The sequence below is a fragment of the Coregonus clupeaformis genome, chromosome 9 (assembly GCF_020615455.1).
Source record: "Coregonus clupeaformis isolate EN_2021a chromosome 9, ASM2061545v1, whole genome shotgun sequence".
In the NCBI taxonomy this organism is placed as follows: Eukaryota; Metazoa; Chordata; class Actinopteri; order Salmoniformes; family Salmonidae; genus Coregonus; species Coregonus clupeaformis.
Genome location: NC_059200.1, coordinates 22,325,324 through 22,345,297, shown reverse-complemented (window position 1 = coordinate 22,345,297; position 19,974 = coordinate 22,325,324). Strand labels below are relative to the sequence as shown.

Genomic DNA, 19,974 nt, shown 5'->3' with positions numbered 1-19,974 from the left:
GCATTGTTCCGTCAGTAAACCCAGAAAAGCTCAACCCATGCATGGTTCCATCAGTAAACCCAGAAAAGCTCAACCCACGCATGTTGAAAAACAACAAATTATATTTGTTCTCCTTTTGGTTTCAGTGTAATGACCATATTTTTGTGTATTGTAGCGTACATGTTGTTTTTTTGGAAGTGTTTACAGGACTATTTTATTTATCCCATAATTTGTAGATCTGGCAAAATGGTTAGAAGAATCTGGTATTACTAGTGTAGGAGATTCTCATCGCTATTTACCACTCCTCATTAATGTTATGCACAGTAGCGCAATCCTCAATGAGGTTTATATGTAATACCAGTCCTCAGTATAGTCTCATCAAAAAACGCGAATTTGATTTTCTTCAATGAAGAAATGAGTCACTTGATATCACATTGTTCTGCTGCATCACCGCACTCCCATTAAATGTGTTGCAGGCAGCTGAAATGTGGGTGTCCGTTTGATGCCCTCATGAATGGCGCATGATAACTCTGCTTATAATAAATAATAATATGCCATTTAGCAGACGCTTTTATCCAAAGCGACTTACAGTCATGCTGCTTTTTTTTGTTTCCTTCTCCCGCTCAACCTGAATGGTAAGAAACAGACAATACCTCAGAATATTTTTATGTATACAGTATTTTTCAATATGATGATTCATTTAGCGATCATGTTGCAGGTTAACAATTTCAAGAACTGTGAGATTCCTTTAATTCAAACGGATACCTGCAGTGCGTAATTAATCACCAGATTGGATGAGTTATTAGGCTCTGCTTTAAAAAAAATCTGCTTTCAAATGTCTTAAAAATGTACAGTGAAATTATAGCTAAACCTTGATATGATCGAAAGAAATTTAGTAAAATCCCAAACTCTTGGTAGCACTCTACATGATGCTCATTTTGAACGGGAGATGCGCGCGCCTTCATTGCGGTGATGTCGGTGAAGGTGACAGATTTATCGCCAAAAGTTCCAGTTACGCGCGCTGGTCTCAAGTCAGCCGTGTTCTGTATATTGGAAATCAAACGATGTCCTGATTATCGATCATTTCAAATATATATAAATTAACTATACGGCTAGTTGGTATTTTTTATTCTTGATGCTGTAGGGCTGTGTTCCACTGCCTGTGTTCCATTGAAGTTGTCTTTTTCATAGCTGAACAAAGCATCTACAGATTCGCCATCGAGACATTATTAGATTATTGGATTAGAAAGCCTATATATTTGGGGTGAGAATGAGATGTCATATCTATTTATTTTGTGTCAAATTTGCAGTAGATGCTCTTGCAGAATCAAACATTTACGTTTAGTTGAATCTTTTTCTAATCAGCTATAATAAATAACCCCCATAATAACAATAATAATCAAATAAGCAACCAATTAAATAATAATAATAATAATATATTGACATTAGGTTGAGGCCTAATAATAATAGTATGTCTCGTTTGAAATCTTTTGTATATTTAGTCTCACAAACTCCAAGAATCCAATAGAATAAATTATAACATGAATAAATAATAAATTAAATAATGGTGTTTTAATTATGCAAAATGAAAAACAATGATTCGAGTAAGTGCCATGTTTCTCAAGACTGTCCACTTTTGAATAAGTTTACAAAAAAAATTGCCAATTAAATAATTTCCAGACAGACATATATATATTAATAGATATATAACATTGATTACTTATCTTGTGATCAAAGGTAATGAAAATGTATTTAATTCATATTTGTTTATGTTTGGGTGTGATTTAATGTCAACTTTGTACAATATAACTATATATAGCCTAACTATATATATCTATATCATTGATTACTTATATATTATGGAATTCTAAAATAATAGGCCTAAACAAAAATAAAAACAAATCAACACCTAAATATTTTTTTCAATTAAACCGTCAACCTGAACCAACATTATCCAATGTCAGACTTGCTTACATTTTTTAATAGGTTATTTCTTACTAACAGAAATTGCCAATTGAGAAAAAAAACTCCATCATAGCAGAAAGTTGGTGTACATGAGCAGTATAGTCTTTACCTTTACAACAAGTTTACCCTCCCCCTCCAAACAAGGGGCGCAACTAAACTTTCACTTCAGATGAGTTGCACTTGGAGAGACTGTACCCTGCCCCGCTCTAGTTGTGTCTCGCGTTCTTGCAGATCTGGCGCAAACCTGCAAACCCATCCACATCCTGTAGTCAGCAATTCCATCCCTAACGGAGGAAAACAAAGTGGAAGGAAGAATTTTACTAAGTGTTCTAAATAACGCGTTCTAACGAGCAACCTCCACTTGGCCGTCCGTCCGCAACACCCACGAGCTCCGTCATATAGATAGGCTAGCGTAACTTCTTATGCTTTATATAGTGTGTGTGCTGGGAGGCCGTTGCGTCGATCGTGGTGTAGAAGGAAAACACGCTGTAGGTGCAAAACAAGAAGTGTATTAACCCCGAAGATCCATGGCACGGAGGATACCATTGACGCTCAATTTTTTTGCATGAAAGTGAAATCAGAATACCAAGTGCTTAGGCTATATCAGAATACCAAGTGCTTTCATGTATTGGAAAAATGAGGTTTTGGCCCCTCTACCAGAGGGAGATCAGGTTTTATCCGAAGGAATTCCCGCAAAACAGGTAATGTGAAGAAAACTAGGCTACACAATGATAATCTGTGTGTAAAATATATGCATAAAAAGTATTTGAAGATGCACGATTGCTTTCTGGTTAACCACATATTGTTCGTTGATATTGTATACAACTACACTGGGCTCTTACTGCTAATCTTCTGTCTGCTGTCATCATGTTGCTTTCTTAACTGCAACTGTTTTTTGTGTCTTAAAGTGGTGTCAAGAATCACTGGTTGTGTACAAAGATCAGCTGCGCAAGGAAGAGGCACGCGCGTGCGTCTATTATGAATAGTGTGATTTGCACTCCACCCTCTTCAACATGCCAATTCGCCAGAGAAGAATTCGATTTTAATTAGTGCCATTAAAAATCTAATTTGAAATTATTTAGGTGGCCCATTGCCTTTTCTGATTGACAGTTGAAATTGACACTTCGCGGTCCCTCTTATCGTGATCATTTCAAGCTATTTGTAATTGCAGGCCTTTTTTTTCTTCGTTTCCCTGTATTGGGAGAAAAATACGATTACTTTAAGAGGCATGGGATAAGTGCAGAGAAAAATCTATCCAAATTGAAATAGCTTCATTAAAACGGCGGCTTTTGTTGCAGGGCCCTAAATAGCCTACAACAGTTAAAATCGGGATGTATTGTTCGGACGCTTTATATAGCTGCAGGGCTGCAATGTCTCTCAATGATTTCATGGCTGGAGATGGAAGGGACTTTAGCCGCGAGTTGACGTCGACTTCTTGCTGTTGAACCTTGTCTTGTAGGTGATTTCTCCAGGAATGCAGCAGAGTGCACCGGGTGCCTCGCGCTGTGTGGAAGCCAAACACGGACACGTCATGGTAAGAAGTTATTCGTTATTTTCAATTTGTGCAATGCTGTTTATTATTATGGCATCTGAATCAGTGTTTTATTGCCATGTTATTGCTACTTGTCCATTGCCTGTAAAGTATTATATAAACCATAAAGCATGTGGCCTATGTCAGTTTTTGGTGACCTTGATAGCGAGCCTCAAGATGCTTAGGCTAAACATAGGCTATAATATTTTAAATATGTTGGTCCAGATGGGCTTAAAACGTATCCATGTTCTTCTTCTTGTCTTGTTTATCGTGCAGTCTCACTCCGACGGAGAATCCCACAGATCGAACATGGAGAGAGAGGACACGCGCTCCTCCCCGAGTCCCCCCTCTACTCCGTCTATCTGCTCGCCTACTTCCACCGCCTCCTCCGTGCCGTCCACCGGGAAGAACGTGTGCGCGAGCTGCGGTTTGGAGATCCTGGACAGATACCTTCTCAAGGTGGGAGTGCGCGCGTTATTGCCTATGCAAGAGTGAACCGCATGAGCATGTGGATTTTTGTGTGTGCAAATGTAAACAGATCTAAAAACCCTTTTAACTTTTTTGTTTGTTTTCACAACTTTCATAATATGTTTGATGTATTTAGCCCAAGCTATAGCCTACATCCATGTTGGCTACATTATCTTCCGTAGGACCATGTTTAAATATTAATATGAATATCTTAAAGCATACTCCAAAATATGAAACCCTAAAATAATTTTGGGTTTCTGAAGAACCACTGTTTGGACATACACTTCTATTCTAAACATAGGAAAGGACAGTAGCCTAGATCTATGGGCCAGTATCATGAATCGTTATGTTTTTTCTGTCTTTCAACTTCACATCAAGAACGCCCAGCCTCGCGTGCACTCGCGTGCACTCGCGTGCTTCCAAGTAAAAACAACTGCCTGGGTGTGTTTTGCAGAGCTGCAGGAAGTGTGTTACTTAACTACGAGGATCATTAGTCCTCTATCTGTCTCGAGGCATGTGGGAATTATCATATCAGGAATCGACAGGATTAAATGCATCAACCATGTTCATTTTGAAATAGGTTATTTTCTAGCCTATTTATATTTCAATTATATGAACATGTCTGCTTGCTTCTCTCAAAAAATTACTTAGAAAACCTATAGCATAATGATATTAAGATACATAGGATTTTTGTCGTAATAATAGCGTAGCTGATCATAAAGGTAAACAGACCCAATGGTCCACTCCACCAAAACTCACTGTAATTTTTTTGTCTGTTTAATAATCTATTCTAGACCTAGTACTGCAAGGACATACCCCTTTATTTTGAACATTGCCCATTTTCTTACACGGAGAACGAATTATAGAATCACTTTTGAATAACCTAGTGCTGATATTTAATTAGCCTGCTTAACTTGGTACAGGGACAAACATCGAAAAAAGCACAATTATAAGATATCGTATTATTTATTACATCTGAATTATCCTTCAACAGAATATAAGGTTTAGGAATTATTTTAACTTTAAAGGCAATAGTAAAATCAAACAATATTCAAACATTTCGCATGGTCTGCATGTAGGCTATGCACGATTTAGCTAGCCTATGTGTGCACAATCGAGCTGAAATCAAATGGCCCAATGGCCTATGACATGCGTAATCAAACAGCGAATTAAAGGTTACCGGACAGACAGAAACATCAGAAATGTCATACTATTTTTGTAATACCAACTAAGATGTGGATGTTTTTTTATGGGAACAAAATTCATTGCAAAGGGCAGAATAGCCTAAATGAATATATGCTCTTATACTGTTGTTTATTAGGTTATTATTGGCTACAATTGGATTCATTTATTTGAATGCATGTCCATAGCATAATATTTGAGAAATATTATATAACGGGTAGTTTGGATACTGGATAGATACCAATAGAATATTAATGTGTTATTATTATTATTATTATTATTATTGTTGTTGTTGTTGTTGTTGTTATTATTATTTCAGCAGTTTTTTTTACCACTGTTTTGTTTTGCAGGTGAATAACTTGATCTGGCACGTGAGGTGTCTGGAGTGTTCTGTCTGCCGGACGTCATTGCGTCAACACAACAGCTGTTACATCAAAAACAAAGAGATCTTCTGTAAAATGGATTATTTCAGGTAGGGTAAGTTTTTGACTTTGTTTTCAAAATATTATTGAGGTTTGCTGCTGCCTGCCAAAATAAAACCTGACTCTCATTTGCGTGTGCCATGCACTCACGTGAGATGCGGGGTGTCTCATTTAATAGGTCAATGTTTAAAAAGGTATTCAAAGCTTGAGAAAAATAGGGGTTGGAGTTAACTGTGGCCAAGTTTTATGAGTCCCATTGTTGAGGCTACACCGTTGGCCTAAATATTGAGGTGTTACAAAATGATTTTGATTCTGCTTATATAGGCTTTACATATGCAGGGTGCAGTGAGATGTGTTTTGAAGGAATTATAAATTGCTGGGATATAGAGGCCTACATGCATTCTCAAGATGAAAATTCGATCAATGCGGACTACTTCTTTACCTTACAGTTTTGAATGTCAAATGTATAAATAATGTAATTAATAAAACAACAACAAAACGATTGCAAAATGCCAAATATTATTTTGAAGTAATAGACCTATCAACAACACCACCAATGCCTCATCAATAAAAATTATACTAAGACACTATTATTAAACCACGACTTAATTTGTATTGGTGTACACGTTTTAAATCAAGTCATTGTAGGTCAATACATTAATGTTATAAATGGATGGTCCATGGATCTTCAGCTCAGCTAGTCTTTTGATTTAAAAAGGAAAGTGAGATCAACTGATTAATCTGATTGTAATATAGGATACTATCTGTTATTTGATTGTTATCTAATCTCTTGTTAGTGTCTTTGGACAATAAAGGCCAAGAAATAGATTAACATTATAGACCAAACACACGTCTGAGTTATGACCATATAGAAATCCAGACAAATCAATGATTTTGTGAGATTGTCTAATTGTAACAAAAGACAATAAAATATTCACAGTAAATTATAATGATTCTAATCGCTGCTACCTGGAAGACTACAATTTGTTTGGCTATTTTCTTATAGCGGTGGTTCCCAACCATGGGTACTAGGACCCCTGGGGGTACTTGGTCTATCCACAGGGGGTACTTGGTCTATCCACAGGGGGTACTTGGTCTATCCACAGGGGGTACTTGGTCTATCCACAGGGGGTACTTGAGAAGAATCATGAGACCATAGACCTTTATTTTTTTAAATATATTTGTTATATATATTTTTTACCTTTATTTAACTAGGCAAGTCAGTTAAGAACAAATTCTTACTGGTAAAATGCACATGAGGGGGGTACTCTGGGCAGAGCAAAATTCAGTTGGTGGTACATTAACCGAAAAAGATTGGAAACCACTGTCTTATAGTTAGACACCCTTTCTACAGTTCCTACACACTATAACACCATTCATTATGAATGAATGGCCGGCAGGGAGGTAGCTCAGTTGATAGAGCATGGCGTTTGCAACGCCAGGGTTGTGGGTTTGATTCCCACGGGGTGCCAGTATAAAAAAATAAAAAAATATATATATGTATTCACTAACTGTAAGTCGCTTTTGGATAAAAGCGTCTGTTAAATGGCATATTATTATTATTATTATTATTTAAGGCTATTTGTTTAGTTTCATATTTTACCACATTAATTGACACACATACAATATACATACATGTAAAAACATAATTGTTTTCATTGCTTTAAATGCTGTTATATTTTCTATGATATGCTATATTTTACCAGCTTCATTCATTAAACACATTTTACACAATATTTACAAAGGCCTGTAAATACATACATACATGCACTGCAGCGTGATCATAACACTCCTCGGCTAAAGCTAAGCAGTCAAGTCTCATGCAGCATGCGTGTCTCCAATGTACTGTATGTATGAAAATGTATGCACTCACTAACTGTAAGTCGCTCTGGATAAGACCGTCTGCTAAATGACTAAAATGTCAAATGTATGATTGCAGAGTACTCAACACAGAGCCTGAATGGAAGCTGTCAATTGGCCAGGCCTCCTCTCCTCAGCCTTCATTCCCAGGCAATGGGAAGTGACTGGCCCTTTAAAGTCGATGCTGTGTTTTAGGAGCCTCTGAAGGTTTATTTTCTGTGTTAGGCTAATAATCTGAAGTGATGCTTCTCAAGATATTTCATCTAAGCCCTTCACAGAGTGTGGCTGTAGCACAGTGTATCTATTGAGAATGGAACACCAACAAGACTTGTGTTGTGTCACAGCATGCAGGCATGTAGAGCAGTTATCAAATCAACATCAAGCCTTGGACTACAGAACTAACTGAAGTCAATGTCAACCGAGAATGTGTTACTGGACTTCATCAAGAATACATACAGGGAGTGTAAACATGAGCATACAGTGCATTCGGAAAGTATTCAGATCCCTTGACCTTTTCCACATTTTGTTACGTTACAGCCTTATTCTAAAATTGATTAAATAAAAAATGTGTCTCATCAATCTACACACATTACCCCATAATGGCAAAGCAAAAACAGGTTTTTAGAAATGTTTGCTAATGTATTAAAGATAAAAAACAGAAATACCTTATTTACATAAGTATTCAGACCCTTTGCTATGAAACTCGAAATTGAGCTCAGGTGCATCCTGTTTCCATTGATCATCCTTGAGATGTTTCTACAACTTATTTGGATTCCACCTGTGGTAAATTCAATTGATTGGACATGATTTGGAAAGGCACACCCCTGTCTATATAAGGTCCCAAAGTTGACAGTGCATGTCAGAGCAAAAACCAAGCCATGAGGTCTGAGACAGGACTGTGTCAAGGCACAGATCTGGGGAAGGGTGCCAAAACATTTCTGCAGCATTGAAGGTTCCCAAGAAAACAGTGGCCTCCATCATTCTTAAATGGAAGAAGTTTGAAAACGCCAAGACTCTTCCTAGAGCAGGCCACCCGGCCAAAGTGAGCAATCAGGGGAGAAGGGCCTTGGTCAGGGAGGTGACCAAGAACACGATGGTCACTCTGAGAGAGCTCCAGAGTTCCTCTGTAGAGATGAGAGAACCTTCCAGAAGGACAACCATCTCTGCAGCACTCCACCAATCAGGCCTTTATGGGAGAGTGGCCAGACAGAAGCCACTCCTCAGTAAAAGGCACATGACAGCTCACTTGGAGTTTGCCAAAAGGCACCTAAAGGACTCAGACCATGAGAAACACGATTCTCTGGTCTGATGAAACCAAGTTTGAACTCTTTGGCCTGAATGCCAAGTGTCACGTCTGGAGGAAACCTGGCACCATCCCTACGGTTAAGCATGGTGGTGGCAGCATCATGCTGTGTGGATGTTTTTCAGTGGCAGGGACTGGGAGACTAGTCAGGATCGAGGCAAAGATGAACGGAGCAAAGTACAGAGAGATCCTTGATGAAAACCTGCTCCAGAACGCTCAGGACCTCAGACTGGGGTGAAGGTTCACCTTCCAACAAGACAATGACCCTAAGCACACAGCCAAGACAATGCAGGAGTGGCTTCAGGACAAGTCTCTGAATGTCCTTGAGGGCCCAGCCAGAGCCCGGACTTGAACCTGATCGAACATCTCTGGAGAGACCTGAAAATAGCTGTGCAGTGACGCTCACCATACAACCTGACAGAGCTTGAGAGGATCTACAGAGAAGAATGGGAGAAACTCCCCAAATACAGGTGTGCCAAGGTTGTAGCGTCATACCCAAGAAGACTCGAGGCTGTAATCGCTGCCAAAGGTGCTTCAACAAAGTACTGAGTAAAGGGTCTGAATACTTATGTAAATGTCATATTTCAGTTTTTGTTTTTATACATTAGCAAAAATTTCTAAAAATCTGTTTTTGCTTTGTCATTATGGGGTATTGTGTGTGGATTGATGAGGGAAAAAACCAATTTAATCCATTTTAGAATAAGGCTGTAACGTAACAAAATGTGGAAAAAGTCAAGGGGTCTGAATACTTTCCGAATGCACTGTATATATTTTCAATATGATAAATGTGTAATATTTTTATTAAATACTATGATAAATATATAATATATATTTGAATGCATCTCTCATAATGCAGGATCAATGTGAAACACTACTTTACTATAGGTTCTTATTTGATAGAAATAATGTTAATTGGACGTTGTTTTTATCCACTCCAAACTTGGTGCAAAACCACACCCACGAGAAACCTAGCAACTTTCAAAGCCGCGCTGATTGGTTGGTCAGAGTTCTCTACAATGCATCTTCAGAGTATCACATGGAGTTTGTCCTTAATAACTAATCATGTTGATCACTTATGGCTAAAAATTGTTACATATTGTTCGGTTCACTCTGTACTGTTCAGAAAATGAACCGCAGATATAATTGCTTTACAGCTGAGCATGGCCCTATATATAAAACAAAATGATAATTGCAGGATAATATTGCCTGTAATCTAATAATTAATGACCTATATGTTGAAATATAACATTTACATATTTGTTCCGAATCATGACAAGTTTTCCAGATTCCATTTTTTTGGGGTACATTTATCTGGTAAAGTTGAATATTTTAAGAAAACAAAAACAAAAAAAAACATCTGTTGTAGGAAAAAGGAGTCCACCACTGAATACAATACTACCCACAGAACTTCCAGCATTTCTCCCGCATAATTAGTGGCCACTCGTGAGAGCCGGCTTCGTTTTATGGTGTTCAAAAAGATATTCAAAAGCTTGAACAAAAAAGCAGTTGAAGAGAACTGTAGCCAGGTTTTTAAAATTACATTATTGTAAGAGATACGACCTACTGCTGTTGGAAAGAGGAGTCCAACACTGAACACAATGGAACCCACAGAACTCTCCAGCATTCTCCTTCATTATTCCCCTTATTAACATAAATGGGTTGTTTCTAGTTGTATTTATTTTCTTCCGGAATAATTCCACATCATACAGATACATTTGTCCTGGAGACTGATGCAAGAATTGTGTGCCAAATGACACCCTATTCCCTATATAGTGCACTACTTTTGACCACAGCACTATGGGCCCTGGTCTAAAGTAGTGCACTATACAGAGAATAGGGTGTCATTTGAGACACAGACACAGAGGAACATACAGTGCCTTCGGAAAGTATTCAGATCCCTTGACTTTTTCCACATTTTGTTACGTTACAGCCTTATTCTAAAATTGATTTAATTGTTTTTTTCCCTCTTCAATCCACACACAATACCCCATAATGACAAAGCAAACACAGGTATTTTTTTTTGTGCTAATTTATTAAAAATAAAAAACTGAAATATAACATTTACATAAGTATTCAGACCCTTTACTCAGTACTTTGTTGAAGCACCTTTGGCAGCCTCAAGTCTTCTTGGGTATGACGCTACAAGCTTGGCCCACCTGTATTTTGGGAGTTTCTCCCATTCTTCTCTGCAGATCCTCTCAAGCTCTGTCAGGTTGTATGGGGAGCGTTGCTGCACAGCTATTTTCAGATGTTCGATCGGGTTCAAGTCCTGACATTCAGAGACTTGTCCCGAAGCTACCCCTCTGTTGTCTTGACTGTGTGCTTAGGGTCGTTGTCCTGTTGGAAGGTGAACCTTCACCCCAGTCTAAGGTCCTGAGAGCTCTGGAGCAGATTTTCATCAAGGATCTCTCTGTACTTTGCTCTGTTCATCTTTGCCTCGATCCTGACTAGTCAACCAGTCCCTGCCACTGAAAAACATCCCCACAGCACGATGCTAACACCACCATGCTTCACCGTAGTGTTGGTGCCAGGTTTCCTCCAGATGTGACGCTTGGTATTCAGGCCAAAGAGATCAATCTTGGTTTCATCAGACAAGATAATTTTTGGTACCCTTCCCTAGATATGTGCCTCGACACAATCCTGTCTCGGAGCTCTACGGACAATTCCTTCGACCTCATGGCTTGGTTTTTGCTCTGACATGCACTGTCAACTGTGGGACCTTAAATAGACAGGTGTGTGACTTTCCAAATCATGTCCAATCAATTTAATTTACCACAGGTGGACTCCAATCAAGTTGTAGAAACATCCCAAGGATGATCAATGGAAACAGGATGAACTTGAGCTCAATTTCGAGTTTCATAGCAAAGGGTCTGAATACTTATGTAAATAAGGTATTTCTGTTTTTCATTTTTAAGAAATTAGCAAAAATATCTACAAACCTGTTTCCCCTTTGTCATTATGGGGTATTGTGTGTAGATTGCATTTTAGAATAAGGCTGTAACGTAGCAAAATGTGGAAAAAGTCTGAATACTTTCCGAAGGCACTGTAACTAGAGACAGAATGTGATTGGCTGGCTGATGTATTATTGTGGACATGGTGAAAGGGCTTTAATGTTTCCAAGCCTGAGAGGGAGCCTGGCACTAATGTTGAGGCTAGGGATCAGTTTAGCCATAGTCAGGGGCACAGTGGCATGTCAGTGTGTCTGTGAACAGTTTAGCACCACAGGCAGAACCACAGTCAGGGGCACAGTCAGGGGCACAGTCATGGGCACAGTGGCATCTGCCTGCTTTGCGCCCATCCCTCAGAGGATGGCAACGGACCCTGCAGAAAGAGGTGTGTGTATTTGTGCCTGCGTCCACATGTGCCTTCTTGTATGTGTGTCAGTGAGAGGTGAAGGGAGTAGGCCTTCTTGTATGTGTGTCAGGGAGAGGTGAAGGGAGTAGGCCTTCTTGTATGTGTGTCAGGGAGAGGTGAAGGGAGTAGGCCTTCTTGTATGTGTGTCAGTGAGAGGTGAAGGGAGTAGGCTTTCTTGTATGTGTGTCAGTGAGAGGTGAAGGGAGTAGGCTTTCTTGTATGTGTGTCAGTGAGAGGTGAAGGGAGTAGGCCTTCTTGTATGTGTGTCAGGGAGAGGTGAAGGGAGTAGGCCTTCTTGTATGTGTGTCAGGGAGAGGTGAAGGGAGTAGGCCTTCTTGTATGTGTGTCAGGGAGAGGTGAAGGGAGTAGGCCTTCTTGTATGTGTGTCAGGGAGAGGTGAAGGGAGTAGGCCTTCTTGTATGTGTGTCAGGGAGAGGTGAAGGGAGTAGGCCTTCTTGTATGTGTGTCAGGGAGAGGTGAAGGGAGTAGGCCTTCTTGTATGTGTGTCAGGGAGAGGTGAAGGGAGTAGGCCTTCTTGTATGTGTGTCAGGGAGAGGTGAAGGGAGTAGGCCTTCTTGTATGTGTGTTCAGGGAGAGGTGAAGGGAGTAGGCCTTCTTGTATGTGTGTCAGGGAGAGGTGAAGGGAGTAGGCCTTCTTGTATGTGTGTCAGGGAGAGGTGAAGGGAGTAGGCCTTCTTGTATGTGTGTCAGGGAGAGGTGAAGGGAGTAGGCCTTCTTGTATGTGTGTCAGGGAGAGGTGAAGGGAGTAGGCCTTCTTGTATGTGTGTCAGGGAGAGGTGAAGGGAGTAGGCCTTCTTGTATGTGTGTCAGGGAGAGGTGAAGGGAGTAGGCCTTCTTGTATGTGTGTCAGGGAGAGGTGAAGGGAGTAGGCCTTCTTGGGGGTTTATATTATCGCTCTGAGGGTTCAGCAGCTCAGCTCAGAGCTGTGAGTTGGGTCTGCCTGGTGTTTTGCTAATGGTAACCTTATACAGAGCCACTGGTCTGAGGTTTATAATCACCAGCAATTAAAGCCCCCAGCCTAGTGCACATGCACGCATACATACTCCACAGACACTGACACTGACCCACACACCACACACATGTACGCGCACGCAAACACAAACACACACACACACACACACACAAACTCACTATGTGTCTCTGTGCCATCACGTTACAACAGGCTTTAAGTGGAAAATGTCTGTGGTTCTGATCCACATCGGGTACTGTGTGTGTGTGTGTGCCATAGGAACCTGCTTATGTAAAACTGACCTACTTCCACACAAAGACCTTTGTTTATTTAGTCTCGTCCAGCTGTCAATCATTAAGGTGTTGTTTTTTTACAACGTTGAATGGTTGTATGTATTGTGCTACACAATGATAATGTTCAACGTGACTTATGACCCACGACAGCCCCGTTTCCCATTTAGCCTCAAACCTCTTCTATTCCTCCGGTGGGAGGAAAATAAAGAAGATGAAATTCAGGATGTTGTGAAATGTGACATGGTTCAAAGCCGTACAATACCAGTGAGGTATGCCATCGTTGTGGTTGTAATCTTGGCACCCAGAACCAAATCAGCTTTCACAAGAGACTATTGTGTTTGGGACCAGAAGCATCCCCAAATGTGGGGTTGGTTTGTGTACGAGGATCGTAGCCATTGATTGGTCAGGTGTATCCACAGGGGGTTGATTGAATCCCCTGTCCACTGTTCAGTATTACCCTCAACCTTACTGGTTTGAAACTGGTTTGAACCAGCAACCAACCAAACTGCTATTGAAAAGATTGATGACTAGCGTGAGTTCTGAGAGGACCAGAGCAAACCAGACCTGAGGGCCTCCTTCTTACATTCTGGCTCTGGACAGAAAAACAAGCAGATATTTATCATTTGTGTCAGTCTCTCATCTGGCTCTGGACTGACAGTTGCTGTAATGGGGCGTAATAGCAGGAAATCAGAGTGGGTTTACTCTGCCTGAGGGGGGTGGTGGTAGGGGTGAGCAGGGGGCAGAGGGGGTACAGGACAGAGCAGACGCTGTAGTACCTAAACCCTCTCTGTCAACCAGGTCCGGAAACAGAAAAACAGCCAGCCTGCCTGCAAGCCGTGAGCAGTTTGTGAGCCGCAGGCCACACAGGAAGTTGCAAAGCACCGCTAATCAGGGGCACCCTGGGATGCTGACATGGTAACCTGAGTGACCGTCTGCGCCACCGCGTTGCAGGGGGGGCTGCGGCGAGCATGGGGGTTAAAGGCGAGAGTGTGTGTTTGTGTGTGTGTGTGAGGGGCAAGCTGCCGTATGTATCCAACCCTCCTCATCAGCCCGCCCCGCTGCCCGCCCTCTTCCTGCCAGGCCCTGATGAGGTCTCCCTAGAAACCTAGAGGAGCAGGCCATGAGTGAAACCAGACCTGGTTAGAGGAACGAGAGACTAGAGATGTCAGATTGTCTGACAGGAGTTAGGGAGGTAAGCGAACACAGTGAGACTTTCAATGTACCGATTCCATGGCAACAATGGTATATGAAGTGAACCACTAAAACAACACTTTTTCAATTTCAATTTGTATACAAAATTCTTGCCACCAACAGAATGTTATATATATGGGACAAACAACAATTGCAGCTCTGCAGATTTTTCTGCGAAGAGACAGAATCATTAGATCATTTATTCTGCTATTGCCCTATCAAAGTTCATTACACAGGTGCACCTTGTGCTGAGGACAATAAAATGTGCAGTTTTGTCACACAACACAATTCCACAGATGTCTCAAGTTTTGAGGGAGCGTGCAATTGGCATGCTGACTGCAGGAATGTCCACCAGAGCTGTTGCCATATAATTGAATGTTCATTTCTCCACCTCCAACATTTTAGAGAATTTGGCAGTACGTCCAACCGACCGCACAACCACGTGTAACCACGCCAGCCCAGGACGTCCACATCCTGCTTCTTCACCTGCGGGATTGTCTGTAACCAGCCACCTGGACAGCTGATGAAACTGTGGGTTTGCACAACCGTCAGAAACCGTCTCAGGGAAGCTCATCTGCGTGCTCGTCGTCCTCACCAAGGTCTTGACCTGACTGCACTTCGGCGTTGTAATCGACTTTTACATTTTAGTCATTTAGCAGACGCTCTTATCCAGAGCGACTTACAGTTAGTGAGTGCATACATTTTCTTTTTTTTTCATACTGGCCCCCCGTGAGAATCGAACCCACAACCCTGGCGTTGCAAACACCATGCTCTACCAACTGAGCTACACGGTACTTCAGTGGGCAAATGCTCACCTTCGATGGCCACTGGCACACTGGAGAAGTGTGCTCTTCACGGATGAATCCCGGTTTCAACTGTACCGGGCAGATGGCAGACAGCGTGTACAGTGGCTTGCGAAAGTATTCACCCCCCTTGGCATTTTTCCTATTTTGTTGCCTTACAACCAGGAATTAAATCAGATTTGGGGGGGTTTATATCATTTGATTTACACAACATGCCTACCACTTTGAAGATGCAAAATATTTTTTCTTGTGAAACAAACAAGAAATAAGACAAAAAAACAGAAAACCTGAGCGTGCATAACTATTCACCCCCCCTGGCCATTCTTCCGTAAAGCCCATCTCTGTGGCTTGTATGGCTTAAAGTGGTCCTATGGACAGATACTCCAATCTCCGCTGTGGAGCTTTGCAGCTCCTTCACGGTTATATTTGGTATCTTTGTTGCCTCTCTGATTAATGCCCTCCTTGCCTGGTCCGTGAGTTTTGGTGGGCGGCCCTCTCTTGGCAGGTTTGTTGTGGTGCCATATTCTTTCAATTTTTTAATAATGGATTTAATGGTGCTCCGTGGGATGTTCAAAGTTTAGGATATTTTTGTATAACCCAACCCTGATCTGTACTTCTCCACAACTTTGTCCTTGACCTGTTTGGAGAGCTCCTTGGTCTTCATGGTGCCCCTTGCTTAGTGGTGTTGCAGACTCTGGGGCCTTTCAGAACAGGTGTATATATACATAATGAGATCATGTGACAGATCATGTGACACTTAGATTGCACACAGATGGATTTAACTAATTATGTGACTTCTGACGGTAATTGGTTGCACCAGATCTTATTTAGGGGCTTCATAGCAAAGGGGATGAATACATACAGTGGGGAAAAAAAGTATTTAGTCAGCCACCAATTGTGCAAGTTCTCCCACTTAAAAAGATGAGAGAGGCCTGTAATTTTCATCATAGGTACACGTCAACTATGACAGACGAAATGAGATTTTTTTTCTCCAGAAAATCACATTGTAGGATTTTTTATGAATTTATTTGCAAATTATGGTGGAAAATAAGTATTTGGTCAATAACAAAAGTTTCTCAAAACTTTGTTATATACCCTTTGTTGACAATGACACAGGTCAAACGTTTTCTGTAAGTCTTCACAAGGTTTTCACACACTGTTGCTGGTATTTTGGCCCATTCCTCCATGCAGATCTCCTCTAGAGCAGTGATGTTTTGGGGCTGTCGCTGGGCAACACAGACTTTCAACTCCCTCCAAAGATTTTCTATGGGGTTGAGATCTGGAGACTGGCTAGGCCACTCCAGGACCTTGAAATGCTTCTTACGAAGCCACTCCTTCGTTGCCCGGGCGTTGTGTTTGGGATCATTGTCATGCTGAAAGACCCAGCCACGTTTCATCTTCAATACCCTTGCTGATGGAAGGAGGTTTTCACTCAAAATCTCATGATACATGGCCCCATTCATTATTTCCTTTACACGGATCAGTCGTCCTGGTCCCTTTGCAGAAAAACAGCCCCAAAGCATGATGTTTCCATCCCCATGCTTCACAGTAGGTATGGTGTTCTTTGGATGCAACTCAACATTCTTTGTCCTCCAAACACGACGAGTTGAGTTTTTACCAAAAAGTTATATTTTGGTTTCATCTGACCATATGACATTCTCCCAATCTTCTTCTGGATCATCCAAATGCACTCTAGCAAACTTCAGACGGGCCTGGACATGTACTGGCTTAAGCAGGGGGACACGTCTTGCACTGCAGGATTTGAGTCCCTGGCGACGTAGTGTGTTACTGATGGTAGGCTTTGTTACTTTGGTCCCAGCTCTCTGCAGGTCATTCACTAGGTCCCCCCGTGTGGTTCTGGGATTTTTGCTCACCGTTCTTGTGATCATTTTGACCCCACGGGGTGAGATCTTGCGTGGAGCCCCAGATCGAGGGAGATTATCAGTGGTCTTGTATGTCTTCCATTTCCTAATAATTGCTCCCACAGTTGATTTCTTCAAACCAAGCTGCTTACCTATTGCAGATTCAGTCTTCCCAGCCTGGTGCAGGTCTACAATTTTGTTTCTGGTGTCCTTTGACAGCTCTTTGGTCTTGGCCATAGTGGAGTTTGGAGTGTGACTGTTTGAGGTTGTGGACAGGTGTTTTTTATACTGATAACAAGTTCAAACAGGTGCCATTAATACAGGTAACGAGTGGAGGACAGAGGAGCCTCTTAAAGAAGAAGTTACAGGTCTGTGAGAGCCAGAAATCTTGCTTGTTTGTAGGTGACCAAATACTTATTTTCCACCATAATTTGCAAATAAATTCATTAAAAATCCTACAATGTGATTTTCTGGATTTTTTTTCCTCAATTTGTCTGTCATAGTTGACGTGTACCTATGATGAAAATTACAGGCCTCTCTCATCTTTTTAAGTGGGACAACTTGCACAATTGGTGGCTGACTAAATACTTTTTTTCCCCACTGTATGCATGCACCACTTTTCCGTTATTTATTTTGTAGAATTTTTGGAAACGAGTTATTTTTTTCATTTCACTTCACCAATTTGGACTATTTTGTGTATGTCCATTACATGAAATCCAAATAAAAATCCAGTGAGCGGTTTGCTGATGTCAACGTTGTGAACAGAGAACCCCATGGTGGCGGTGGGATTATGGTAAGGGAAGACATAAGCTACGGACAATGAACACAATTGCATTTTATCGATGGCCTAAAATGCTCAGTACTCTGTAGCTCATGCATCGCTAGTTTCCAGATATCGCTGCTAAAGGATGAGGAACAGCAGCAGTCATGGACTCAACTAAAGCGGATACAACTCATTATGCACATATACACACAACATGCTTTCAAAAGCATCTGTGAAACCATTCCAAAGCTGAGATGAGGGCTGAAGGAGGGCTGAGAGGAGAGCTGAGAGGAGGGCTGAGAGGAGAGCTGAGAGGAGGGCTGAGAGGAGAGCTGAGAGGAGGGCTGAGAGGAGGGCTGAGGAAGAGCTGAGAGGAGGGCTGAGAGGAGGGCTGAGAGGAGGGCTGAGAGGAGAGCTGAGAGGAGGGCTGAGAGGAGAGCTGAGAGGAGGGCTGATAGGAGGGCTGAGAGGAGGGCTGAGGAAGAGCTGAGAGGAGAGCTGAGAGGAGGGCTGATTGGAGGGCTGAGAGGAGGGCTGAGGAAGAGCTGAGAGTAGGGCTGAGAGGTAGGCTGAGATGAGGGCTGAGAGGAGGGCTGAGAGGAGAGCTGAGAGGAGGGCTGATAGGAGGGCTGAGAGGAGGGCTGAGGAAGATCTGAGAGGAGAGCTGAGAGGAGGGCTGATTGGAGGGCTGAGAGGAGGGCTGAGGAAGAGCTGAGAGTAGGGCTGAGAGGTAGGCTGAGAGGAGGGCTGAGAGGAGAGCTGAGAGTTGGGCTGAGAGGAGGGCTGAGGGGAGGGCTGAGGGGAGGGCTGAGAGGAGAGCTGAAGGAGGGCTGGGGGAAGACTTTCTGAAGAGGATTTTCCTCCTGAAGGTAATACGAGCTGGAGGATTGACATAAACCCAGAATAAACACCAGGTTTTTGGTACATAGGCATCATTAAATACAAAGCTAGTGTAGAAGAAGAAAGACGATGATATGCACACACACACACACACACACACACACACACACACACACACACACACATTGTGTGTGCATTTCTCTCTTAACTGTCCTCTACTCAACATGCTGTATTATCAGCAAAGAGGGCCATAGATAGTCAGTTTAAAGTACACAATACATTTTGGAATGGTTTCACAGATGCTTTTGAAAGCATGTTGTGTGTATATGTGCATAATGAGTTGTATCCGCTTTAGTTGAGTCCATGACTGCTGCTGTTCCTCATCCTTTAGCAGCGATATCTGTAAACTAGCGATGCATGAGCTACAGAGTACTGAGCATTTTAGGTGATCAGGCCGGGGAAGGGAGGGAAGTGTATGTGTGTGTATGTGTGTGTGTGTGTGTGTGTGTGTGTGTGTGTGTGTGTGTGTGTGTGTGTGCGTGCCCGTGAGTACTGTAGTACTATAGCTTATTTATTTAGGTCTGTCAGAGTTGAACACCATTCTTTCTCAGGGAAGAGGCTGAGACATCTTGCCAGCCAGAAAGCCAGCCAGGCAGGTCTGTAGAGTCAGTCTCAGACCCCTCTCTTCACCTCGTCATTTCTTAGTGGACGAAGCCCATAATATTTCTCTCTTTGCACTGGAGCCAGTGGAGCTTGGAAGCCAAGCTCATGACAACTAATTCAGCTCCATGGGATCGTCCTGTAACTGGGATAGGTTGCAGCCCAAATGGTACCCTATTCCCTATATAGTACACTACTTTAGACCAGGGCCCATAGGGCCACTATGTATAGGGAATAGGGTGTCATTTGGGATGCAACCGTACACTCCTAGAAAAAAAAGGTGCCATCTAGAACCTTGAAGGGTTCTTCGGCTATCCCTATAGGAGAACCCTTTGAAGAACACTTTTTGGTTGCAGGTAGAACCCTTTTGGTTCTAGGTATAACCCTTTTGGTTTCCTTTCTACAGAGGGTTCTACATGGATCCAAAAAGGGTTATTCTATGGGGACAGCCGAAGAACACTTTTGGAACCCTTTTTTCTTAGAGTGTAGAGAGGGGGAGATGCTGCCTGCTGCGAAATCAGTCAGCTG

At 42.0% G+C, this 19,974-nt stretch overlaps 1 protein-coding gene across 3 annotated transcripts in view; it reads left to right on the top strand.

Annotated features, from left to right (window-relative positions):
* LOC121573468 (LIM/homeobox protein Lhx6) overlaps positions 1-19,974 on the top strand; it is a 34,829-nt gene that overhangs the window by 1,516 nt on the left and 13,339 nt on the right. The window contains exons 1-4 of one of the 3 annotated variants that reach the window (XM_041885492.2): positions 2,074-2,645; positions 3,404-3,478; positions 3,752-3,934; positions 5,476-5,597. In XM_041885492.2, the coding sequence (XP_041741426.1) occupies positions 2,568-2,645; positions 3,404-3,478; positions 3,752-3,934; positions 5,476-5,597 (458 nt within the window). In that variant the 5' untranslated portion in view covers positions 2,074-2,567. Of the gene's footprint in view, positions 1-2,073; positions 2,646-3,403; positions 3,479-3,751; positions 3,935-5,475; positions 5,598-19,974 lie in introns of those variants that run through there. The other 2 variants (XM_041885491.2, XM_041885493.1) reach the window with 2 other exon arrangements.